This window comes from Lycium barbarum, chromosome 1 (genome assembly GCF_019175385.1).
Source record: "Lycium barbarum isolate Lr01 chromosome 1, ASM1917538v2, whole genome shotgun sequence".
Taxonomy (NCBI): domain Eukaryota; kingdom Viridiplantae; phylum Streptophyta; class Magnoliopsida; order Solanales; family Solanaceae; genus Lycium; species Lycium barbarum.
The window spans coordinates 165,063,543-165,086,747 of record NC_083337.1 but is presented as its reverse complement, the minus strand read 5'-3'; the positions used below and the strand labels follow the sequence as shown (position 1 = coordinate 165,086,747).

Genomic DNA, 23,205 nt, shown 5'->3' with positions numbered 1-23,205 from the left:
CAAGTTAGTAGGAGTGATTTTGATTTAAATATAATTGGAAGATATCCGATGTCATTTACGCCGCAAGGTGTAACTAGCTATGGACAGTGGTACATTCAAGACGATGGTTCTTTGACGGATTCTTTGAAGACGCCTTATGATTATAGAGAATGCATAACTTTAAACGTCCTTGAAATGTACATAGAGAAGGTCCCCATTAACCGACTTGAATTCATGGCTAGGGCTCCTCGGGGAATCCCGAAATAGACCTCGTCGGGAAGCCCCGTCTAGAATTCAGGCCAAAGTCACTCAAGCGGAAACTACTTATGAACACAATTACCCTGACATGAGTACTAATGAAGGCATTTTGATTAGCCAAATGCCTCTGGATAGTTTAAGTCAGCAATTGATGGGCAGTGATAAATATTCATTTTTTACATTACTATTATTATGTGTAGTGGCACTTGAATGCTACTAATGATGTTGATTATATTAGGGGTTATACACCTGATATGGATCATATCAGACAGTCCTCTCAATCGGGATGGATGAATCAGGTTGGAACATCCTCAGCCTATCCAACTACTCAAAACGATGGTCTTTCCTCAAGTTTCGGTGCAGTTGATTACTATCGGTACGTCTATTTTTTTTAACATCAATAGTATTATTTGATGTGTAGTAGTTAAAATACTCTACTTTCTTATGTAGGGAAAATGTGGTGGTTGCACCTAATTATATGGAAAGACCTGCTATGGATGGTTCGGATTATCCGAATTATATAGTGACATCATCCAGTTATAGCGAGGAAATACCTAATGCGGAGGAAAGTGACGATGAAAAAAGTGAGGATGAGGTTGAGGTTGGAACTAATTCTCAATATCAAGTAGAACTGTTGCAAGACATGATGAACAGTCTGGCATACCAGGAGAAACTGAATTCACAGCAACCATTTGAACAGCAAGAGTCGACCCCGATTCAGCCGCCAAGCCAATTTCAACAGCAAGAGTCGACTCCGGTTCAGTGGCATTCCGATGAGATCCCCTATCTTGATCATCTTCAAGATCGCCCAGATGTCTTTGTCTTTACTAGGGATGATGATCATATTCGGCGAAGTTTGTGGAAAGAGCCAGTGGATCTTTTAAAACAAAAGGCTAGTACTAAAAAAGGCATGATTTTCAACTCGAAAAAATCATTGCAAAGGTTGTTAAGATTTATTGCATCCAGGGGATGAGGGAGTTCAAAATTGACGATTCCACACGAAAACTTTGGCAATTGGTCTGCAAGCGAAAAAATCAAGGTTGCGAATGAATGCTCCGTGGTAAGGAAACTGCTGAAAAGATGTGGACTCTTTCAATGTTCTACACAAAGCACACTTGTGACATGGGTGACCTCCCAGATGATCATTGCAATCTAGATACCAATATGATTGCTTGTGTGTTAGTTGGCGACATTGGAAAAAACCCAAGGTATCCCCTTCGCCTAAGTTTATTTTATTTTTGATGTTAATACGATGTTCCTCGTTGCTATATGCTGATATTTCAACTTATTCAGGTTCTCTATTAAAGATTGTATTACAGCCATCCTAAAAGTATATGGCAAAACCGTTAGTAGGCGGAAGACGTATCTTGGGCGTAGGCGTGCACATGAGATAGTCTACGACAATTGGGAGGGCTCTTTTAAGAAGTTGCCGAGATACATGACGGCTTTACAACACTTCAATCATGGTACTGTTGTTGAATGAAAGCTCAAATCGAAGCCTGGTGTGCCCGGTAATATTTTTGAGTTTGTGTTTTGGGCATTCAAACCATGCATTGATGGTTTTGCTCATTGTCGGCCTGTAATATCAATAGATGGAACAAATGTGTATGGGGTATATGACATAAAGCTGCTAATTGCAGTTGGAATGGATGCAAATGAAGCTATATTCCCTCTAGCTTTTGCAATTGCAACTAATGTTTTTGGACTACTTGAGGAAACACGTTATTAAGGATCGCATGGGAATATGTGTGATCTCAGATAGAAATGCTGGCATATTGCACAATATGTTTAATTTGCAGAAGTTTCACCTGCAGATGAAGATTATTAAGCGGGCGGATGAGGAAGCCTTCCACTGGTTGAATGCAATTGATAAAGACAAATGGACATTACACCAGGATGAAGGTAGGCGATGGGGTATGCTGACAACAAACAGCTCTGAGTCATTCAATGACTTGTAGAAATCTGCATGGGGACTACCCGTCACCGCAATAGTGAGAATGACTTTTAAGCAGGTTGTGGAGCGGTTCGTCAATAGATCAAAAGAGACCAAAACACTTGCTACAGAAGGTCTAAGATGGATGCCAAAACCGTTAAAATTGTTCGAGTACCACAAATTTAAGGCTTAGCAACACGACCAGATGGAGTACAACTCTGTAGAGCGCATATTTGAACTCACAACAAGTGTGCACCAAGGTAAAGGAGGTAACGTCCACACAATTTGTGAGATTCCAAGAACATGCACATGCGGCAAGTGGCAATCATATCACATACCATGTTCTCATGCCTTCAAGTGTTTTATCGCAATGGGAAAGAACGCCTCCCCGTACATGGCTGAGGAATATACAATTCAAAATTGTGCAAAAACGTATGCTGGAAGGTTCTACCCACTTAGTAGTGAGAGCTATTGGCCACTGGATCCATTTTCAATGGTTGCAAATAAAGCATTTATTTGTAAATTCAAAAAGAAAGCATACTCCCATATTCATAATGAAATGGATGTTCCACCAGGGAGATACACTCGAAAATTCTCATTTTGCAATTATGTTGGTCATGATAAGCGCAAGTGTCCCTTACGGCATGGCGGTCAAACTACATCTCGTGGTGGAAGTACCTCTCGTGGTGGAGTAAACTTTCGTGGTGGTGGAAAATCTAGTGGTGGTGGCACATCTCGCGGTGGTGGCGGAAGATCAACTCAAGAGCTTTAATTGATGAATGTTTTTTAAGTTTTTTTCTTTTTTGATGATTGTATTTTAAAAAATTTGGGTTTGTTATTAATGAACAAGTTCAAGTATTTTCATATTGTTATGAATGATGCAATTTAATTATTTTGAGATTGGTATGAATGCTGCAATTTTGACTAAAAAATAGTACACTTAAATCTAAACCCTAAATCATAAAGAACTTAAAGTTAATGACACCAAGCCTTCAAACAAAAATGGAGTTCGAGCCCTTTTCAACCACTAAAACCACAATCCGAACTTTTGCGTATCCTTGACGTATTGAGCCCACCTTATTAATCGCACAAAAATAAGTAGGGTTCTATATAAAATATTGAAGTTCCGGAGTCTCAAAGCATGATTAATATGCGGTTAAAGTACGTAAAAAAAGTGTGAAAATGTAATAAGAGGCTATTTTGGGAAAATAGGGACTCGTATAGCGCAGTATTTTACTGCGCTAAAGGGGAGACAGAATAACCTTTAGCGCATTATTTTACTGCGCTATAGGCAGTTTTATCACTTTTTTTTTTTTGTTAGGGTATTTTGGTTCAAAAGCATTTTTTTGGAGTCATTTTGGTTCCGGACTCGTAATAATAAGAGGCTGAGATGCATGCTTGTATCTTCCACACAATTTTTCATGTGTGTGCCAAATAATCTCTTAGTAGTATTTCCACACAGTACGTTACTGCTCCTGTGTGGTCTCTTCAGAATTAATGTATCGGGTACACTAGGCACTAATAATTAACTTTCGTTCAATAGAACCATGGAGTGAGTCATCTACATGAGTTGTCCCTCGTGATCAATGCGAAGTGCTAGCTACTCACCTTTCTTAATTATTACTATTAATTAAGAATCAAGTAAATTACAAAAAGGTTCACATCATTAATTCTTGCGCTTAAGACAATCTGTTCACTTGCCTTGGTTTTGCCTTTCGATCCTAAAAGTATAGAACAAACTCATTTGATAAAGGGATCAGAGAATGAGCTGCTTTGTAACAAAAAATTGAGGCGAAAGGTTAGAAACTAGTTAGATGCTAGGAAATGATCTCATGACTGCATATGTGTAATTTTTCAATTAAAGTTAACTAGTACTGTTCCATAAATAGAGACCAATCTTAACCAAGTTGCAGTGGAGTGATAATTAGTACTCTTGCATTTCAACCACAAAGCTGCTATTACTTGTTTGCAAACCAAACAAACCTCAGGGTATATTTCAATATTAGTTTTAAATATGTAATCCATCCGTCCTAATTTATGTAATACTGTTTAACTAGAAAAAGAATTGAAGACTTTTGAAATTTGTAATATGAAAAAAGCTTTAGACATTTCTGAGGCTAGGAATATCTTATTGAGGTAAAATAAAAAAAATTAAGTTAAATCATTTTTAATTATAGAAAGATGACATTCTCTTTAGTACAAACTAATAAAAAGAATACGAATCACTTTTACATGTAACATGTTTTATTTTCAAGATTACAACTCCCATTTTAATGAAAGAAATCTGGTTATAAAAAATTTCTTGTAGACATAGAATGACCCGTTATTTCTTATTTTCATGAAGCAAATATCTCATCAGCTTGCTGTGTTTCCATTTTTATGCTTACAACGACAATTGTTTTTTTTCTTTTTCTGCTTTTGTAGAATTGTAGGTTCTTTAATGACAACAGTGATAGTGATTTATTAGTAAGGCTATAACTAGGGAATTGTAGAAGTTAAGTTCAATTATTACACGTAATTGGAAGAAAAGAGGCAGCGATATGCCGTTAATTTAAAAGAGATGTACTTTCAGAGATGAATTGGAACTCCATTTCTTCATATTTCACATGCTCTTGTCTCACAATATTTACACCAACGACACTCCAACCATGTCAACTTACACCTATCTTATCTCTGACCCTAGCAGCTTCTCATACTACAACAACAACAACAACAGCTTCTCATACTCACCACTATAAATAATACCCATAACCTACGTAACATTCTCAACAAAACGTACCCCCCAAAAAACCGAAAAAAAAACCTAGTAGCTTATTTCTCTCCTTTTTTAAGGCAGTTAAGCATCGGATCTCTTTGTTTGCTGGCTAGTTCTTAAGCATTATTTGAGTGTTGGAAGTACATCAGACTCCTTCCAAGCCAAAAAACATACTATCATAATGTCAAAGGGTAGAACAATGGGGATGAAAAAGAATGGGCTAGTGAGGAAACTACAAAAGAGTCTTCAACTAGGGAAGAAATTTTCCACGGACGATCTGCCCGAAAGGGACGTGCCGGAGGACGTGAAGCAAGGGCATTTCGCGGTCATTGCGACGGACGAAGATGAGCTCAAGAGATTTGTAGTTCCATTGAGTTGCTTAACGCACACTTTATTCTTGAGGCTATTGGAACAAGCTGCTGAGGAATATGGTTTTGATCATGAAGGTGCACTTACACTACCATGTAGCCCATGTGAGATGGAGAGAATTTTGGCCCTGATATATACGACTGCTTAGGTTAATAGCTTAACTCTCTTTCTATTGGTATGATGCTTCTGGTATTCTGATCAACAGAATAAAAAGAGAAATATATTTGAGTCGACCATTTCCAATATCTAACTCGATATTCCAGTTTTTTCTTATCTTGGCTATGATTGTGAATTTGTACAATATCATGCCTGCAGGCTGCATGTGGATGTCTTAAATATGGTGTGTGCTATAATAATAGAAGGGAGAAAGAGTTCTAGTTCGATTTTGAAGTGGAGAGAAAAGAGAAGAAAAACTAGATGGAGGGATTGATTTTAGCTGTGGAATAAAGCTTTTTTGTTACCCTAATTATTTAGTTCATCCTTCTTTTACTTTCTCTTTAACCCTTTAATTTGTTTGATAAGAAACATTGTTCTATTTGTATAATTAAATTGATTGTACTCAAAAGTTAGCTAATCGACTTATTTGAACATACAAAAAAGATCACTTAAAATTCCAACATCAAATTTACATTTTAGAACCTGTTCATTCTAAATATTACGTTCCTTTTTCTTTTTTTCCATTTGGTATTCAGTATCCGCATTAGACCTAATTAAATCCGGATCACGCGGTGCAGAGTCCATTTCGGGGCAGTGCTCCCAACATTGTTTTTTCATTCCCAAGGCTCGAACACCAGACCTCTAGTTAAGGGGGAGGATTTTGAACATTTTACAACCTATTCATTCTTAACTAAAAAAATAGAAATTAATTGTGATTAGATGTTTAAAATTAATGAAATGGGTTTGATAGCTAGCTCATTTGGCGAGTTCTCTGCCTTCCATAGTCAAGGTGGAGGGTTCAAATCTCACAATCCTTATTAGTTAATAATCCAGTAATTGGATTTTTATGTTTAGTCTGATCAGAAATAAGATATTCAAATAAATAATGTTATAGTGAATGACTATTCATCTATTGTATTTTCAAGCAAATAGGAGGCAAGAGGACCATTATAATTATAGAGATTAATTGCTTAACTAAAAAAATAGAAATTAATTGTGATTAGATATTTAAAATTAATGAAGTGGGTTTGATGGCTATATAGCTCATTTGGTGAGTTCCCTGCCTTCCGTAGTTGAGGTGGAGGGCTCAAATCCCACCAATAGAATGGCATCCCCCCACCCCCACCCCCTCCCCTTCCCTCCCTTTCTCCCTTCTTCCCTGATCTAATTCAAAAAAATATTAATGAAGTATTCTATGAAAAGAAACTTGCAATATGTATAAGCAAAGAAGTACTACCATTTACTGAGAAAACACATATATACTTCATTTTCCGAGATGAGATCAAGATTTTATAAATTATTTGAATTTTTTAGTCACAGATAAATTGATTAGTGAAATTGGCCTGGAAAGCACATTAAGTACTGAAAGAAAGGATATCACTCGATTATTTTAGAATTTTTAGGTACGAATATCATTTTGTAAGCTGTATAAGCTGATTTATGATCCAAGACTCAGAAGCAAAATACAGTTGCTCAAACAATAATTACGTTCTCAAATCCACTAAAGGCAGAATAATACTATGCAAAAGAAATTTAAGACAAACGCTGTTAATGTTTCAACTGGTACGTCAATAACAATTGACCAACCAAAGTATATATAATACGAATGTTATTAGCTACTCTTTCCGTCCAAATTAAGTATCATCTTAGTAAAAAAAAAAAAAAAACTGTCACCGTAGGAATTCAAGACAAAAATTGGCAAGTGTTTCCAACTATGCTCTTAGCATTAAAGAATTAGTCCTCTTTAATATTGCTCAATTCTAAAAAAAATCTAATAAATAGGGGTAGTTTAGTAAATTCTAAATTGTATTTATTGATTTTTTAATGAGCGCGACTTTTACTAAGATGACACTTATTTTGAGACGGAGGTAGTACAATTCAAAAGAAAAAGGGTGTAATTAACGTACAAATAGGTACAAGTACGAACAGCTAAGAAAGCTAACAGTGGAACAAGGTACTATTACAGGTACAAGGCCACAATTATTGACTTATTATTATTGTAACAACAGGAGTTGCCGACATGAGATGGATGTGTGGGCACACCAGGAGTGACGGGATTAGGAATGAGACTATCCGGGACAAGGTGGGAGTGGCCTCAGTGGAAGACAACACGCGGGAAGCGAGACTAAGATGATTTGGACATGTGAAGAGGAGAGACACAGATGCCCCAGTGCGGAGGTGTGAGAGGTTGGCCATGGATGGTTTCAGAAGAGGTAGGGGTAGGCCGAAGAAGTATTGGGGAGAGGTGATTAGACAGGACATGACGTAGTTACAGCTTACCGAGGACATGACCTTAGCTAGGAGGGTATGAAGCACTCAGATTAGGGAAGAAGGCTAGTAGATAGTATCGTTTATCCTTTCATATTAGTAGTCGCATTATCGCGATATAAGTTCTTGTGCTTTGATTTCTGCTACAATCTGTTATTTCCTGTACTTTGATTATCTTATTTTATCTGTGATAGCTACCGCCCCTTTGCAAACTGCTTCATCATGGCTTAGTCGCTTTCATTATTTTCATTTTCATATCGTTTTGAATTTCTTGGCCTTATCTGACCTCTTTTTGTGCTTTCTATTGAGCCGAGAGTCTTTCGGAAACAGTCATCCTACCTTGGTAGGAGTAAGGTCTGCGTACACTCTAACCTTCCCAGACCCCACGTTGTGGGATTTCACTGAGTTGTTGTTGTTGTTGTTTTATTATTGTAACAACAACAATAACATATATACCCAGTCTCACAAGGTCTTTGAAAGGTAATATGTACGCAGGCCTTACCCTTACCTTGTGGGCAGAGGCGGATCCGGGATTTAGATTATGTGGGTTCAATCTTAAGAATTTTAGTATTGAATTCATTATATTTTAAAAATTATGGGTTCATATCTACTATATATACAATTTTAATAATTTTTTACACATAAATTTATACTCCGTATCGAAAGAATTGAACCCCCACTTAATAGGCTAGATCTGCTCCTGTTTGTGGATACAGAGGTTGTTTTTGATAAGACCCTGGGCTTGAAAGAAATGCGATCGATGCAATATTAATTTGTTTTAAACAATATACTGGATCTACTTCCAATATTAGATGATGGATCGATGATTATGTCAAAAAGATTACGTAAAGTGAAGAATTAAAATCGAAGTAGGAGAAGCTTAAGTAGTAGAAATTGCATTGCAATTTGCAAGTAACAACAATGAAAAGATATATAAATTGATAAATATGAAAACACGAGGGATACTCTCCCCTTCTCAATGCAACAACCTTAATTCAAGTTTTTTAAATGTGAAAAAGTTGCAGTGTCGCATATATTTTGTAGTTGCTTGATGTTTTAAGTTTTCTGGAAAGTCCAGCCATATTATTTTTTGTGAAAATAGTCAAATTTATTTTCGTGAACTTAATTTGATCAAGAATAGATAGAAATATATATAAATTGGAAAAGCATTATCTATAGATCAATTAAATAAGAGTCGTTGACACGAATTTTGTCCCCTGTACTTTTCTTTCCTTTCCTCCTTAATTAAAGAATGTTCCCATTAATATATGTCTAACACAATGCGAATCCCTATTAGTAAAAGTCTTGAACAAGTACCAGATGTCGAACAAAAAATAAAAGTCCCCCTCATGTAATACCCAAATTTTCAATTATTGTACTGAGAAGGGTGACTGAGAAGATGTTTGATTGAAAACTGGAATATGATCTTTGCTCATTTAATTTGACAGACTTGGCTGCTGAATGTACAGACACCGTAATGTGGGGGATCCACTTTGGTTTTTGGTTGTTGACAAACCCATTCCTTCACTTCTAAAGGAGTAATTGTTCCTACGACTACTTGAATTCATTTTCATGTTAGACGTTTAAATTTTAGCTCCGACTTATTGGACACTTGAAATTGTTATATATGTGTCTAATAAGTCCTTAATTAACCGTCATTGGATCAATCAAACGTGTGAAGTTTGTACATTAGGTAATGAAATAATAAAACGAAGATATGTCAGCAAAGAAAAAAGACACGTAAAAGAAACTCGTGGGAGAAATGAATGAAACTTGAAGGAGGAGGACGAGGATGAGAAGGAGAAGCAGGGGACGAGGGATTTGGCTGTTTTGTGGTATGAGTCACCAAAGACTCAACAGGAGAAGTCCACATATGTGAGTTCGGTTGAATTCAATAATTTTTGTTTTAATTTTGTATTTGTGATTAAAAAACTATTAAATTTATATGTATATTAAAATTAAAATCCAATTACTAATACTTGAACTGATCATTCTAAGATCCATAACTTATAAAGTTGAAATCTGGCTCCGCCTCTCAACAGGAAAAGTGACTACAAAAAAAATGAGGAAGACAATGACCAGATATAGAAATATGGCTATTTAGAAAAGAAAAAGAAGAGGAGAGGAAGATAATAGTGGAAATTCATTTTTTAGATAATTTTTTTTTATAAAGGTATTTACTGTACACACTAGATTTTTTGTAGAAAAGAAAAAAAGATTGTCCTATCAGCTTTAAGGGGTTCAATAAACATGTACTGATGTGACAACTTTAAATGTTTAAAAGACCGGAATGAAATACTGATGATGCTAGAGTATAAAAGATGGATTTACTCTTAGTCGGAGTTCTAGTCAAAGAACGTCACATAAAATCTAAAATGTGAACCCAAAATTCGGCACTTCTTTTAGTGACCTCGTCACATATTTTCTTATCTAGTTGTCTATTACTCGTCTCCTATTTTAGGATGCTATTGCTATTTGAAGATTCAAAGACATTTTATCAAACTATGATATTTTCACATTCCTATAAGGTACTTTATAAGTAAATTTTATGAAAATTATTAACTAATAACTTATTAAAAATGATAAATAGCATATTATATATCACATATTAAACTATACTAATAATGTCAAAAAAAAAAATATATGGTAATTTTAAGGTAAAGTTATCCCCCCTCCTTTTATCTCTTTTTTTAACCCTGCATGAGATAGTTCTAATCAGTGCATATTATTGATTGTTAACCTGAGAAGTTTATTTAAAAACCTTGGTTTACATTTGTATTCAATCAACGAAATTGCAGTCGAGCTTTTATAGTTAGAAAATTCATGCAAAATGATACAAAGTTAACCAAAAAATGGATGAAAGGTTTCATCTTGAAGGTGAAGGGCGCTTTTTTTCCCTTTTGTGGTGCGTTTCTGAGTAAAAAGAAAAAAATTACAGCTATTTGTTACTCTTGTCTCTTTCCCTTCTATTAGGCGTTTGTACCTATAGTGTAGAAATGAACTCAAGGCACTAGAGGGGAGTCGATTTTCTTACCCCCAAACCTCCATGGGCTGGTGCAAGAGCATTCAGCAGAGGCTACTATATACAATGACGAAGTATCTTTGCAGGTAAAACGGTTAAAGCACCACTCAGTTTATGTTGAAACGACCACTTTGAAAACATACTTGGCAAACATATGTAATGCTCTTAAACTGAAAAGGTAAATCCATAATATCAGTTCAATCCCAAATCTGAAATACAACATACTTATAGCAATAGCATGGATAGCAAAAAAAAAAATGCTGATGTTCATGTAATGCATCAAGCTGGCTGCTATTTCTCATCTCGCTTCATGAACCATATGGAGAAAAGCCAGAATGAATTGGACAACAAAAACATTGCACCAAGCAAAACATCAGCCAGTGCAGTCATTCGGTGACCACGATCACTTCGTCTCTACGGCATACAGCTCTAGGAGTGGTGTCACTAACATTGCTAGCTGCTGATGGCCTACTTCTGATGTTTGACCAATTTCTCATCGGACTAAACAAGCCAGGAGAAGCAGACATATTATCACTTGCTAGTAATACTAAAACTTGGAATGTCCGCTTCAATCACCTAATCCGGCTCTCGCCTTCAAATGTAGCTTGAAGTCCATAATGTCACCCTTCCATCGTGTCACAGTTTGATTTTCACATACCCATATCTCGTGGGCAACCTGGTTTATGAGCCTGAAATCATGACTAACAAGAACCAACCCACCATCCCATTCATTCAAAGCCTCAGCAAGTGAGTCAATTGTCTCGAGATCGAGATGGTTGGTTGGCTCATCCAACAGCAGCATGTGAGGTTGCCTAAATGCTAACCACGCAAATATTACCCGGCTACGTTGACCGTCTGACAAGTTCTTCATAGGCATTACTTGAGCTTTACCAGTAAGACCAAACTTCCCAATTGATGCCCTCATCTTTTCCTCCTCATTCCCAGGATACTCTTTTATCATGAATTGGAGAGCAGACAAATCCATGTCAAGCTTCTCAGCCAAGTGCTGGTGGAACTGTGCAATACGCAGGTGATTATGCCGCCTAACCATACCATCAAGGGGAACTAAATCCCCTGTCATCAGCTTAAGCAGTGTGCTCTTTCCAGCTCCATTAGGTCCTACCAGTGCTACCCTTGAATCTAGATCTACACCAAAATCAAGGTTCTTGTAAATGAGATTATCAGGTGTGTATCCAAACGTCACTTCCACAAACTGCAGAACAGGAGGGGGAAGTTTGCCAACATCAGGAAACCGGAAGACCAAGACCTTGTCCTTCGCCACCTTCTCTGTAAGCCCTCCACGCTCCATCTTGGCTAGTGTTTTCTCTTTGCTTTGTGCTTGACGGGCTAGTTTGGCCGATCCATGCCCAAAACGAGCAATGTACTCCTTCATGGAAGCAATCTGCTCCTGCTCCCATCTATACTGCTTCATTTGATTCCCTTCCAGCTCCTCACGGGTTTGGACATATTGGTCATAATTACCCGTGTAGGGCTTCAACTTCTTATTTTGCATATGGATGATGTTAGTACACACACCATTTAGAAAATCTTGCGAGTGTGAAACAACCACCAGAATTCGATCGAACTTCTTCAAGGTTTCTTCTAACCACACGCAAGCCTCTAGGTCTGCATTCAGCAGAAGAATATCATAAGCATGTCAAATCTAAGAAATTGCGAATGACGATTCTAGCAAACCTTCCATTAGATGTGTAGTGTGAAGAAACAATATGTTATAGCATCCCTGTATTTCCTTTCAGTTAATAGGGAACTTCGCGTAACTAATTAGCAGAGTGAAACACAAAGACACGCCAGGAGAAATTCTGTAACCAGAGTGATATAACACATCTAAGGTCCCATAAAATTCTCTAATGTCAGCTATCATCATATTCTATCGTCCAGAATGAAGTTTACCAGTGAAATTCATTCATCCAGTTGGGCCTTTAAAAGACGGAAGAGAAGATTCAGGGTGTGGGATATTGCTCCATTAGCTCTTATATGGGTGGTTTAAAGAGAGGAATACGAGAGCTTTAGATGGAAATGAAATAAATGTTTGTACAGTTGAAGAATAGCCTTCTGGCCTTAATTTCCTTTTGGTGCACTCATGAGGTTCCTATTTATATTGAAGGATGGAAGTCTTTCGTAGAGAACCATGTAGTATTGTAGGTTCTCTCTTTCTTTTTTTTTTTTTTTGCTAAAACTCTTGTCTTCGGGAGTTTTTCCCCCATTATTAATAAATATATGGGTTCAAGAGAGGTAGAGGTAGACCGAAGAAGTATTGGGCAGAGGTGATTAGACAGGGCATGGCGCAGTTGCAGCTTACCGAGGACATGACCATAGATAGGAGGTTGTCGAGGACACGGATTAGGGTAAAAGGTTAGTAGGGGAATGGCGTGTTGTTTCGCATATTCTTCTTTTACTAGTAGTCAATAATATTTCCCCCCCCCCCCCCCCCCCCTCTCCTTTTTTCCCTGTAGTTTGTCTTGTCAGTTACTATTTTCTCTCTTTTGTGCTTTGCTTAGCATACTGTTGTGTTGCTGTCACTATTTCCCTTCCTATTTGATTGGCTTTTTTATTGCTATATTCTTAGCCGAGGGTTATCGGAAACAGCCGGGAGGAAGAGGTAAGGTCTGCGTACACTCTACCCTCCCCAGACCCCACTTGTGGGATTACACTAGGTATGTTGTTGTTGTAGTATAAATAAATATATTCCTTGATCGTCTGGATACACCAGACCAAGCATGTTGCAACACAATGTCTTACATACTAGATAAAAAATGCAACAAAAGATTTACCAAGATGATTGGTGGGTTCATCAAGCAGCAAAATGGTCGGATTCATAAACAGGGCCCGAGCAAGAGCAATCCTCATCCTCCAGCCACCAGAAAAATCTCGTGTTTTCTGTTCTTGCATTTTCTTGTTAAATCCAAGACCGAATAAGATTTCAGCTGCACGCTTCTCAGCGGTTGCTGCGTCCAATGCTTCCAAACGCTCATAGATGCGTTCAAGTTGCTCTCCACCACCATCATCCTAAAAGTGGACACAAAATGAGTCATCACATTTACCCAGAAAAAGGTGATCAAGCTCATGAAATGGTATCAGTTTAAAATTCACGGCAAAATACCTGTGCAACCAAGAATTCAACTTCTTTCTCCAATCTCAACCTCTCTTCATCGCAACTAATAACAGCTTGAAGTGAGGACATGTCAGACGCTTCAATCTCTCGTGTTAGATGAAAGATATCCATATGATCTGGGACGGGTAGTTCACGACATCCTATAGCAGAAAGAAGAGTGGACTTCCCACAACCATTAAGCCCAAGCAAACCATAACGCCTGTGAAATTAATAGCCCAGAATTTGACCACCAGTTATACTAAGGAAACAGCCATATAAAGAGATGAATAAAAATTACCTGCCATAGTTGAGCTCCAGTTCAGAATCAACTATAAGATCATGTCCATGGAAAGTAAGTGACAAAGATTCTATCTGCAAACAAAGAGTACCCAATAAATAAAACTTTAGGTCATGCATGAAAGAGAACTTTGTGTAGGTGATAATCTTTTTTATAGTTATACTAGGTTCAAAAAAGCATAAACAGGGGTGCTTCTTGTTCATGAGAAATAACAGCATATGCAACCTCACCAATCAAGACCACTGTTCTCTAACTAAGTGAATATGGGATATCTTCAGCTATTGACTGATTCTTTTTCTAACAGAGAAATCCCCGAAGGCTAGTGGCACATGGCTTGAAACTCGGTGGACAATGGGCCCAACTCACTACCTTATCCACTTAATACCAGGCTTTTTTTGGGTACGAACACGTGAAATGCGCCTAACCCACACATCATGCATTGTAATCTTACCACTAGACAAAAGCCTCGGGGTTTCGGTTATTGACTGATTGACGTTGGAATATCACACTACGCATGAGCCAATAACACCAAGCAAATTAATTGTTCTAGTGCAAACAAAATCAAGGAAACAGACAATCAAAGGATCATAAGCGTCATTATATCTATGCATGGACAAGTTGTCAGGATTAACAAAAATCGAGACAAACTCCATAAACACAAAACCAGCGAGCATGACGGAGCAAAAACCAATACGAACTTTGTAAAAACAAAACCAGAGAGCATGACTGAGCAAATATACAGTTCTTCACTTGATATTGACTTCTCATTTTGTAACAAAGCCACAACGAATCACTAAAACCTACCTGCCATCTCTTGCAGAGTAGAACCACAAGTGCATTTATTTAATCATTAAAGGGTATTACAAAAATTCACAAGACCAGGCATCGGAGTATTCATAATTCAGGTTGGTTGTTTATGTTTGTGGGTATTTCAGAGAGTCTTGCACTTCATTTTCTTTGTGCAAATTATTGAAGCAATTAGGAGTCAGAAAAAGGCTGAAGCAACAGAAACCAAGCTGGAATTAAAAGGGAAGGAGCTAGTGCACAGACTACCCTACATTTAGAAACTACATAAAGTACTACAAACAGAGTAGTAGTTATTTATAGTTAAAATAACTATTTTCATTTTTTGAAACCCGTTGTGAAAGAAAGAAAAATAAACAGTTGACTTCCCAAATAAGATAGTCATAGTGGCAAACAATTAGGAATATAGAGACAGATAAAATCTTACTTCCAGAAATTGATTGAAGTGATTTCCACTTCATTTCCAATTCCCTGTATTATTATCTTGGATTGCTATCGATTCCTTTACATATACTAACTGTTTGTGTTTTATGTTATTCTTTCCACTATTACATAAGACAAAACTGCCACCACTACACACAAAAGCCATAAACACTAGAACATAATCAACGAATCAAACTCATATAGGAAAGTACAATTATGAAAAACTAACCCGAATATCTCTGGAAAGTGGATGAGAACACAAAACGCCAGTACAAGTCCGATCAGACAAGTGAATCTCCCCTACACCATTCGTTAAATCATCGACACTGTTGCTCTCCGCCAGAGAAGCTGTTGCTGCCGCCGCCGCTTTCATCGCTGCCCCCTTAGACTTCCCTCCTCTCTTAGCTGCTGCTGCTGCCTTTTTCTGCAACTCTCTCTTCTTACTCGCATCCGATACCATCTATCCATTTCCAAAACAAAAAGCATAAAATATACTACAACAAAATACCCAGTAAACTCCTAAGAACAGAGAATTCAAAGCAGTACGAAAAAAAAAAAGGAAGCGAATAAGCTATGGCAAAATAGTATAGAAAGCATGATAAAGCAGTGTAACTATCATAAATCAATACGATAATCGAAAGTAAAAGCACAACATATATACAGCAAAAAAATACGATAATATGTGTGAAAAATAAGTACCTTGATATAGGAGATGTTAATCAGAAGATCTAGGAGTTAGAATAATCAGAAGTCTATTATTTTCTTTGATTATAGTTCGGATGATATGAGGATTTTGAGTGTAGGAGGAGATGTTGGATGAATACTTATAAGAAAACTGTGAGAAGAAGATGGTACACGTGTCGGTTTTATGGTTGAGGTTCAGGAGAATTTGATCGGTGATGCTTTGAGAATTGCGACTTTTTTATATTTAAGTTGCGTAAATTGACTAGCGACTGCAAATGGCTCGTTTATTTTCCACCCTCCGCCTAGGAGGTGTTCAACTAAAACACATGATGGTATCATATTGAAAAAATAAAGGCCAAAGTGATGGACCTGAACTTATTATCATTTTTTATTTAGATTTTTTAACTGAAATGTTGATTATTTAAATTTTTGAACATATGATAAAATGTGTCATTTGAACCCCTTGTGCCAGCTGGGCACACGCGTGCAGTGCACTGCTTTAAACAGAGCGTGAGAGACCAATTTTTTTATTTTTTTTTTTAATTTTAATCATTAAAAATTAATTTTAATAAAAACTCTATTTTAAAATCTATTTAAATAATTAAAAAAAATTGAAAAACCCAACCCATCCTCTCCAATAGCTCACTTCGCCGCCGCCGCCGCCGCTGCTCCACTTCAAAATCTATTTAAATAAATCTCCGACAAAAAACGGCACCATTTTTTTAATTATTTAAATAGATATTGAAGCTGCGGCGGTGGTGGGGGCGGCGGAGGCAGCAGCGACAGTGGGGACGGTGAAGTGGGCTATCGAAGAGGAGGGGTTGGGTTTTTCAATTTTTTTTTTTAAATTATTTAAATAGATTTTAAAATTATTTTTTCTTAAAATTGATTTTTTTTTGTTGACATGGCTTATTTTTATTGGTCTATTTTTCCATGTCACTGCAAGTGTACTGCACGCATGTGCCCTGCTAGCATGAGGGGTTCAAATGACACATTTTATCTTATGTTCGAGGGTCCAGATGGTCAACATTTCAATTAAGGGGTCTAAATGAAAAATCAGGACAAGTTCAGGGATCCATCTATGACTTTGGCCAAAAATAAATTCCAACTGATTCGGTAATTGATATTTTCTTTAATTGTATATGATTTGTTTGATATGTAGAAAAAGATTATATTTGATTTGATTTTGTGTAAAACAGAAAAGAAAAAACTAAAGTTTAACTAGATTAACAATATAATATTCATTTGGTTTTATCTTATGAGTTTTAATTTGACTGAGCATAAAATTTTAAGAACATAAATAAGATATTTGAATCTTATAATCCTAAACATGCCATGTCATTCTTATAAGGTATATCATTGAGGTAAAATGAAAATGTTTGAATTAAAAATTTATTAAATATAAAACTTTATTAAATATATTTGTATGAGAAAGAAATAGTGCTCTCTTTTTACTATCTACAGTTATTATCCGAGTAGAGAATCATTTTTTTATTGCTAAAATATTTTCATAACAGTTTCTCCTGTCATTTCTTTACAATTTCAATGATTCTTTTTGGGTTATACTACAATAGAATGAGAAGGATACATATGATTAAAATTTTACAAGAAATTAAGAATAGAATAATAGCTCAGTGATAAAATTTGTACTTTATACATTCTAATTGAGTAAATTTGTTTTTCACTCAGTCTTTCCATTTGTGTTTGCTACATCGTGCCTTTTCTTAAATAAACTAATGGAAAATTAAATATTAGTAAAGGACACTGGGGTTCAGGATTTTGTCCTTCTGCTGGTGTAAGGGAAGGATCGAATCATTGTGTCCCAATGCTCCAATATAAGGCGTTACGGCGGACGATAATACTTTTAAAGATTTTAAAAATATTTTTTGCCTTAAACATGTAATTTGATCTAATTGTGTAATTTATTGATAAAAAATGAAGAAACTAACTTATCAATTCGAAAATAACAGATGTATCATCATAGAGTCCTTTACATTTTGCACCCCTTATGTATGTAATCTTTTGTAGTTTGCACCCTGTGTAATTATATTTTACAATATGCACCTCAATCTCTTCATTTTCCTACAAACTATCAAAATTCTTATTTTTTAATTATTTTAAGAGGGTAAAGTAGGAAAAACACAATTAAAAAAACAAACAAAAATATAATTTAGATTAAATCTCATTGCTCATCCCATTATCCGTTTTGTTCCTGCGCCATCGAAAATGATTGCGGTGACTTCATCTTATCAAGAAATTAAAAGAAGTTTATTCCCTTTTCACCTTTATCTACAAGTTTGCAATTTGTCTCTCTATTGCTATTGAAATAACTTACTTACAGATATTCATACTGTAGCTAATTTATGATTAGTAAATGCCATTAAACACACCAGTGAGTACATTGCTCTTCAAATATGGTGCTTAAGAGTGTTTGACCCACTCAGGAAGGGACGAAGTGTAAGATAAAATTGTATTTCGATTTTTTCATAGATACATAGAAAGTGTATTCTGTATGACAAGACAAGCCTTTCTTAATTGACGTTAAAACCCCATTGTCTGGTTCTTAAAGGATGACTTCTTATCAAATTTGTTTCGATACTGAAGTATACCGGATTATCAATGATAGTTTTAATTTGAACCCATTACTCTTTTTGTTTAAATTGCTTAAGTAAATGATCCAAAAAATTTAAACAGCTAACGGTAATAGCATTGACGGGAAACATTGCACTAATATTAATCGTGGTTTGCATCAGCTACACATCTTCATAATCTTTCTGGATGACTTTCACGTTATTTACAGTGCTATAACTATGTTGCTCGCCTGCCTCCTATTATCGCAGCGAGTGGCAGTGATGGATTGTGGACCATGTCGATGGAGGCATCTGATTGAAAGCTAAATTTAGGAATTCAGAGAAACTTCTTTAAGGGTATGAGATCTTGCATTCTGTTCAGATCTTAATAATGTGCAAAGTTGAGACTCGCCGCAATCATTTCCGATGGCAAACAGATAATAGGATGAGCAATGTGAGAGTTAATTTAAACTATTTTGTGTTTCTTAATTGTGTTTTTCCTACTTTACCCTCTTTGAGTTATTGAAAAATAAGGGTTTTGTAGTTTTGTAAGAAAATGAAGAGATTGGGATGCATATCGTAAAAAATAATAGGATAGGGTGTAAACTACAAATGAATGCATATGTCGGGGGTGCAAATTGCCAAGGACTCATCATCGTATTACAAATCCATCATCCCGTTTGGCAGCGGAAAACTAATATCCCTAACGTAATAGTTGAAAAGTTAATTTGATATGAAAAATAGTATCAAAGTTTAAAATTCGGACAGCAAATAGATTTGATTTATTAAAATTGCAAATGATTAAGTGATAAATATTTTTTTTATATACTTTGAGATAAGAATTGGCAAACAAATTGGGTAAGAGGAAAAAAACACATAAATTTGTAGATTCAATTCCTGCTGAGAGAGCGGGACCACAGTAAATATGCACCAGAAAGGACTAAGGAAAGTGGTTTGCATTTCACAGTGTGTCCCTATCTCTGTCTCACTGAAGCAATATGTTTTATCTATTGTGGATAACTGGATATTGGCTTCACTCTAGTCTCTACAAAAGATTTCTTCGAAAACTTTCTCAGTTTTCCCCTCTTTATAGCAACGTAACATTAGGTGGTGCAAATAGTGGAACCAACAAATTGATGGACTGCTGCAACATGATTATTTATGTGCAGCAAAGGTTAAGGGGAATTATTATAAAATACTTGAACATTTGATGAATACATAATTTCATCTTTGGGATATAAACCCATCTAGTATGAGTTTATCTGTACCAACAACGCAATCTCAATGAATGGAAACCAACACATTTAGTTGGAACAAACTGTTTTAAACAGTATAAATCAAGTTCCCATAAGAATTGCACCAATTCCATATGTAAGATAAATGTCTTCAACTAGCCTCAATGACAGTTACTAATCGTCACACAGAAGTTTCACTAGCAAAAAGGGAATGGCATTGTTCATAGTTGAGCCAATTCAACAATAATCAGCTTCCCATAGCCTAATAACATATACCTACTACTCCGTATATAACTATATATAATTGACCCATATTCATCTCCAGCCCCTGTTCTTTATTTACAATTTTCATCTCAAATTGTTTCTAAAACTGTATCATTCTTCTATTCAAAAAAAGAGTATGCCAATAATCCAGTATACTCCCTCACATAATACTGCACGCATTAGGATTTTCATCACTAAAAATCTGGTCCATGTACGGATACCCAAACTGATCCTTGTCATTATGCATTCCATTATTCACCACCTTGTTGTCGCCGCCACCTTGCCCATCCTTAGCTTTTCCCTTTCCATCGCCACCATCTTTCTTCTCTCCTCCTTCCTTCTTCTCTCCTCCTTCCTTCTTTGGCGGCACAATTTCAACGTCTTTTTTCAGCTTCTTCTTCAGTTCCTCCACCAATTCCTTCATGTCAATTGAACCTATCACTGTCACCAGGTCCTTTTCATGGTCTATTTTCATCTCCTTGTAACCTGCAATAGCCATGAAAATTCCGTTAAGAACATTTAGGAAATTACAAATAAAAATCACTATTAAAATGGATGGAACAAGAAGAAGAATGTTGAATAATCTATCTCACCTTTGTTCTTAGTGATGATCTTGTGCATCTTCTCAATACATCCTTCACAGTGCAGATGCAACTTGAGTACCGTAGTGGTGACCGGAGGCTACAAGGATAATTAATTACTAGTAAGTAATTCGAGTCTCTTGATAATTAATTAGTCTCTTTATAGGAGTAAAAACATATAGGAGTATCTGTTTTTATTTAATGTGCACCATAGGTTAAAGGGACTTATTTTAAATGACATGAACATTTGATGAATAAATAATTTATCTTTAGGGAAATAAACCCATCTAGTATGAGTTTACTTAATCTATACCAACACGGAATGACATATCATAATTACCACATACACACCACACCATAAGCAGACAGTGCTAACCATTTTAATTAGAACAGGCTGTTTTAAACAATACTCCCTCCGGATAAAAAAAAAGTTCACTTAGTCATTTGCACACCCCTTAAGAAAATACTAACTCCTAGACAAAAATAGGTAATTTGACTAAACTATCCCTAATTAAATAGGTATTGAGATTTGATCATATAACACTTAATAGGGGCAAATATGGAAAAATAAGATTAATTCTTTCTTGATTTGTTAAGTGAACTCATTTTTTTATTCAAGAAAAAAAAGTTAAGTGGACTGTTTTTTTTTATCTGGAGGGAGTACTACTGAGACAAATACCCCATTGACCACAAGGATTACAGACTCCGTATGTAAGATAAATAATTGGAGTTTCGCTATGACATTTTCCATTAAACTTTAACAAATTCTGAGTATATTCATCGGAAAAACACCATTTGCGATGTTTCAGTAAAATGCGCTGTAAGCGCACGTAAATTTTGAAAAAAGAAAACTGATATACTGTGAATTAAATGATCTGATACTGATGAGTCACAAAAAATGGCTAAATTGCAGCAAAGGCAAAAAAAGACAAAACAACAACAAAAAAACAGACGGAAAAGAAACAGCATGCAACAGAATGAAAACGACGCTAATAGACAGGTGCAGAATAGTAAACATAAACAGAGAGAATATGCAGCAATACCTCTTTCTCTTTGTTCTTCTTGCCATCTCCTTTGGTTCCCTTTGTGTCATTTTCATTTTGATTCTTCTCTTTTTTGCAATCCTTTGGTAACGGAGAGATAACCTGAACTGGTTTTTTCAACTTCCGTTCCATTTTATCCTTTAGCTTCAATGGATCCACTTTCCCGATTGCCGTCACTTTATTGGCATCATTATCACAGACGACTTTTTCGACTCCTTTTAGTCGTAATAAACCAGATATTAGCAAAAGAATCAGAGACGAGAAAATAAAGGCAAAAACATAGTAGATGTTTTTCTAAAATCGAAGAACAAATAGTGATTCGCATTTCACAATAGTCGTCAATATTTGAAATCTAACTTGAAATAAAAAAACAGAGCTACATTAAGATGCAAAACAAACAAATAGCGAACAGGCAAAAATAGAGTTGATGTTTTTTTCTAAAATCGAAGGATAAATAGTGATTCGCAATTCACAATACTCGTCAATATCTGAAATCTAACTTGAAATTGAAGAAAAAAAAAAACAGAGCAACATTACGATGAAGAACAAACAAATAGCGAACAGGCAAAAACAGAGTAGATGTCTTTCTAAAATCGAAGCACAAATAGTGATTCGCATTTCACACTAGTCGTCAGTATCTGAAATCTAACTTTAAATTTAAAAAAAAAACAAAAACAAAGCAGCATTATGATGAAGAACAAACAAATAACGAAGAGTTTACAAAACAGGGGAGATAAAAAAAATTGGGGAAAAGAAGGAAGATAAAGCAGAAAAATCTAAATGCATAATTGCATAGTGATGGATTTTACCTTGAAAACTTCGAACAACTTTGATAATCTTACGGACACAACCGTCACAATGAAAATCTACTTTCAAAACCACACTTTGGTTCCCTTCATTCTTTCCTCCTTCCTTTTTCTGCTGTTCTTCACTCTTCATATCTCCTTCAATATTCTTCATGCTCTTATTCTACAAACCCCACAGTAACAGCCTTATCAAATAGTAATCAATACCGAATAATAAGAGAAATCAAGATAGGTATCAAAATGAATAATCAGTTTGAAATCTTACCTTGCCCATTGTATTCCAAAATCAGTCCTGGAAAATAAAATGTGGAAACAGAGGAGAAAACTACAGGGGTTAGAAAGTGTATATATAACGGGCCTAGGGCTAGCTAGTGTGAGGAAGAAGGGCAGTAGTTGTACAGGATGATAGTGGAGACTGGAACATTAGTACTATTTGATGATCGATATATAATTCAGTTTATGCATAAGCATTAGCAAAGTTAAAGGTCGCAAAATAGATGAACGCACACTATACCCAAAAAGTTGAATTCACACTTAAATTTCAGTAGTGACCTATTACAAACCTAATATATAAAAAAATAATATTATTTGCTTTCTGAGAGCTGATGTGGCATAAAATGTAAAAATAACTAAAAAATAGGCGCG

At 35.8% G+C, this 23,205-nt stretch overlaps 3 protein-coding genes across 3 annotated transcripts; 1 reads left to right on the top strand and 2 right to left on the bottom strand.

Annotated features, from left to right (window-relative positions):
- Nucleotides 1–5,124: 5,124 nt before the first annotated feature.
- On the top strand, nt 5,125–5,442 carry LOC132617567 (auxin-responsive protein SAUR50-like). The gene has a single exon (XM_060332605.1). The coding sequence runs from the start codon at nt 5,125–5,127 to the stop codon at nt 5,440–5,442; it is 318 nt and encodes a 105-aa protein (XP_060188588.1).
- A 5,469-nt stretch (nt 5,443–10,911) lies between these two features.
- LOC132604662 (ABC transporter F family member 1-like) lies at nt 10,912–16,287 on the bottom strand. The gene is made up of 6 exons (XM_060318245.1): nt 16,077–16,287; nt 15,607–15,837; nt 14,151–14,224; nt 13,862–14,072; nt 13,533–13,767; nt 10,912–12,366 (listed from the first exon to the last, which is right to left on the bottom strand). Exons 2-6 carry the CDS (start codon nt 15,835–15,837, stop codon nt 11,309–11,311), a joined length of 1,809 nt encoding a protein of 602 aa, XP_060174228.1. The 5' UTR covers nt 16,077–16,287; the 3' UTR covers nt 10,912–11,308.
- A 3,631-nt stretch (nt 16,288–19,918) lies between these two features.
- LOC132626228 (heavy metal-associated isoprenylated plant protein 3-like) lies at nt 19,919–23,205 on the bottom strand. The gene is made up of 5 exons (XM_060341034.1): nt 22,826–23,205; nt 22,564–22,723; nt 21,755–21,969; nt 20,724–20,811; nt 19,919–20,616 (listed from the first exon to the last, which is right to left on the bottom strand). The coding sequence occupies exons 1-5, from the start codon at nt 22,832–22,834 to the stop codon at nt 20,291–20,293; spliced, it is 798 nt and encodes a 265-aa protein (XP_060197017.1). The 5' UTR covers nt 22,835–23,205; the 3' UTR covers nt 19,919–20,290.

Excerpts from the sequence above, each read along its gene's own strand:
- LOC132617567 (XM_060332605.1), top strand. The coding sequence starts at position 5,125 with ATGGGGATGAAAAAGAATGGGCTAGTGAGGAAACTACAAAAGAGTCTT.
- LOC132604662 (XM_060318245.1), bottom strand. The coding sequence starts at position 15,837 with ATGGTATCGGATGCGAGTAAGAAGAGAGAGTTGCAGAAAAAGGCAGCA. Across the intron at positions 14,225-15,606 it reads CACTTTCCAGAGATATTCGG|ATAGAATCTTTGTCACTTAC; the intron begins GTTAGTTTTTCA and ends CTTTGTTTGCAG. Across the intron at positions 13,768-13,861 it reads TTGAATTCTTGGTTGCACAG|GATGATGGTGGTGGAGAGCA; the intron begins GTATTTTGCCGT and ends GTCCACTTTTAG.
- LOC132626228 (XM_060341034.1), bottom strand. Across the intron at positions 20,812-21,754 it reads AGAAGAACAAAGAGAAAGAG|CCTCCGGTCACCACTACGGT; the intron begins GTATTGCTGCAT and ends TTATCCTTGTAG. Across the intron at positions 20,617-20,723 it reads GATCATCACTAAGAACAAAG|GTTACAAGGAGATGAAAATA; the intron begins GTGAGATAGATT and ends TGGCTATTGCAG.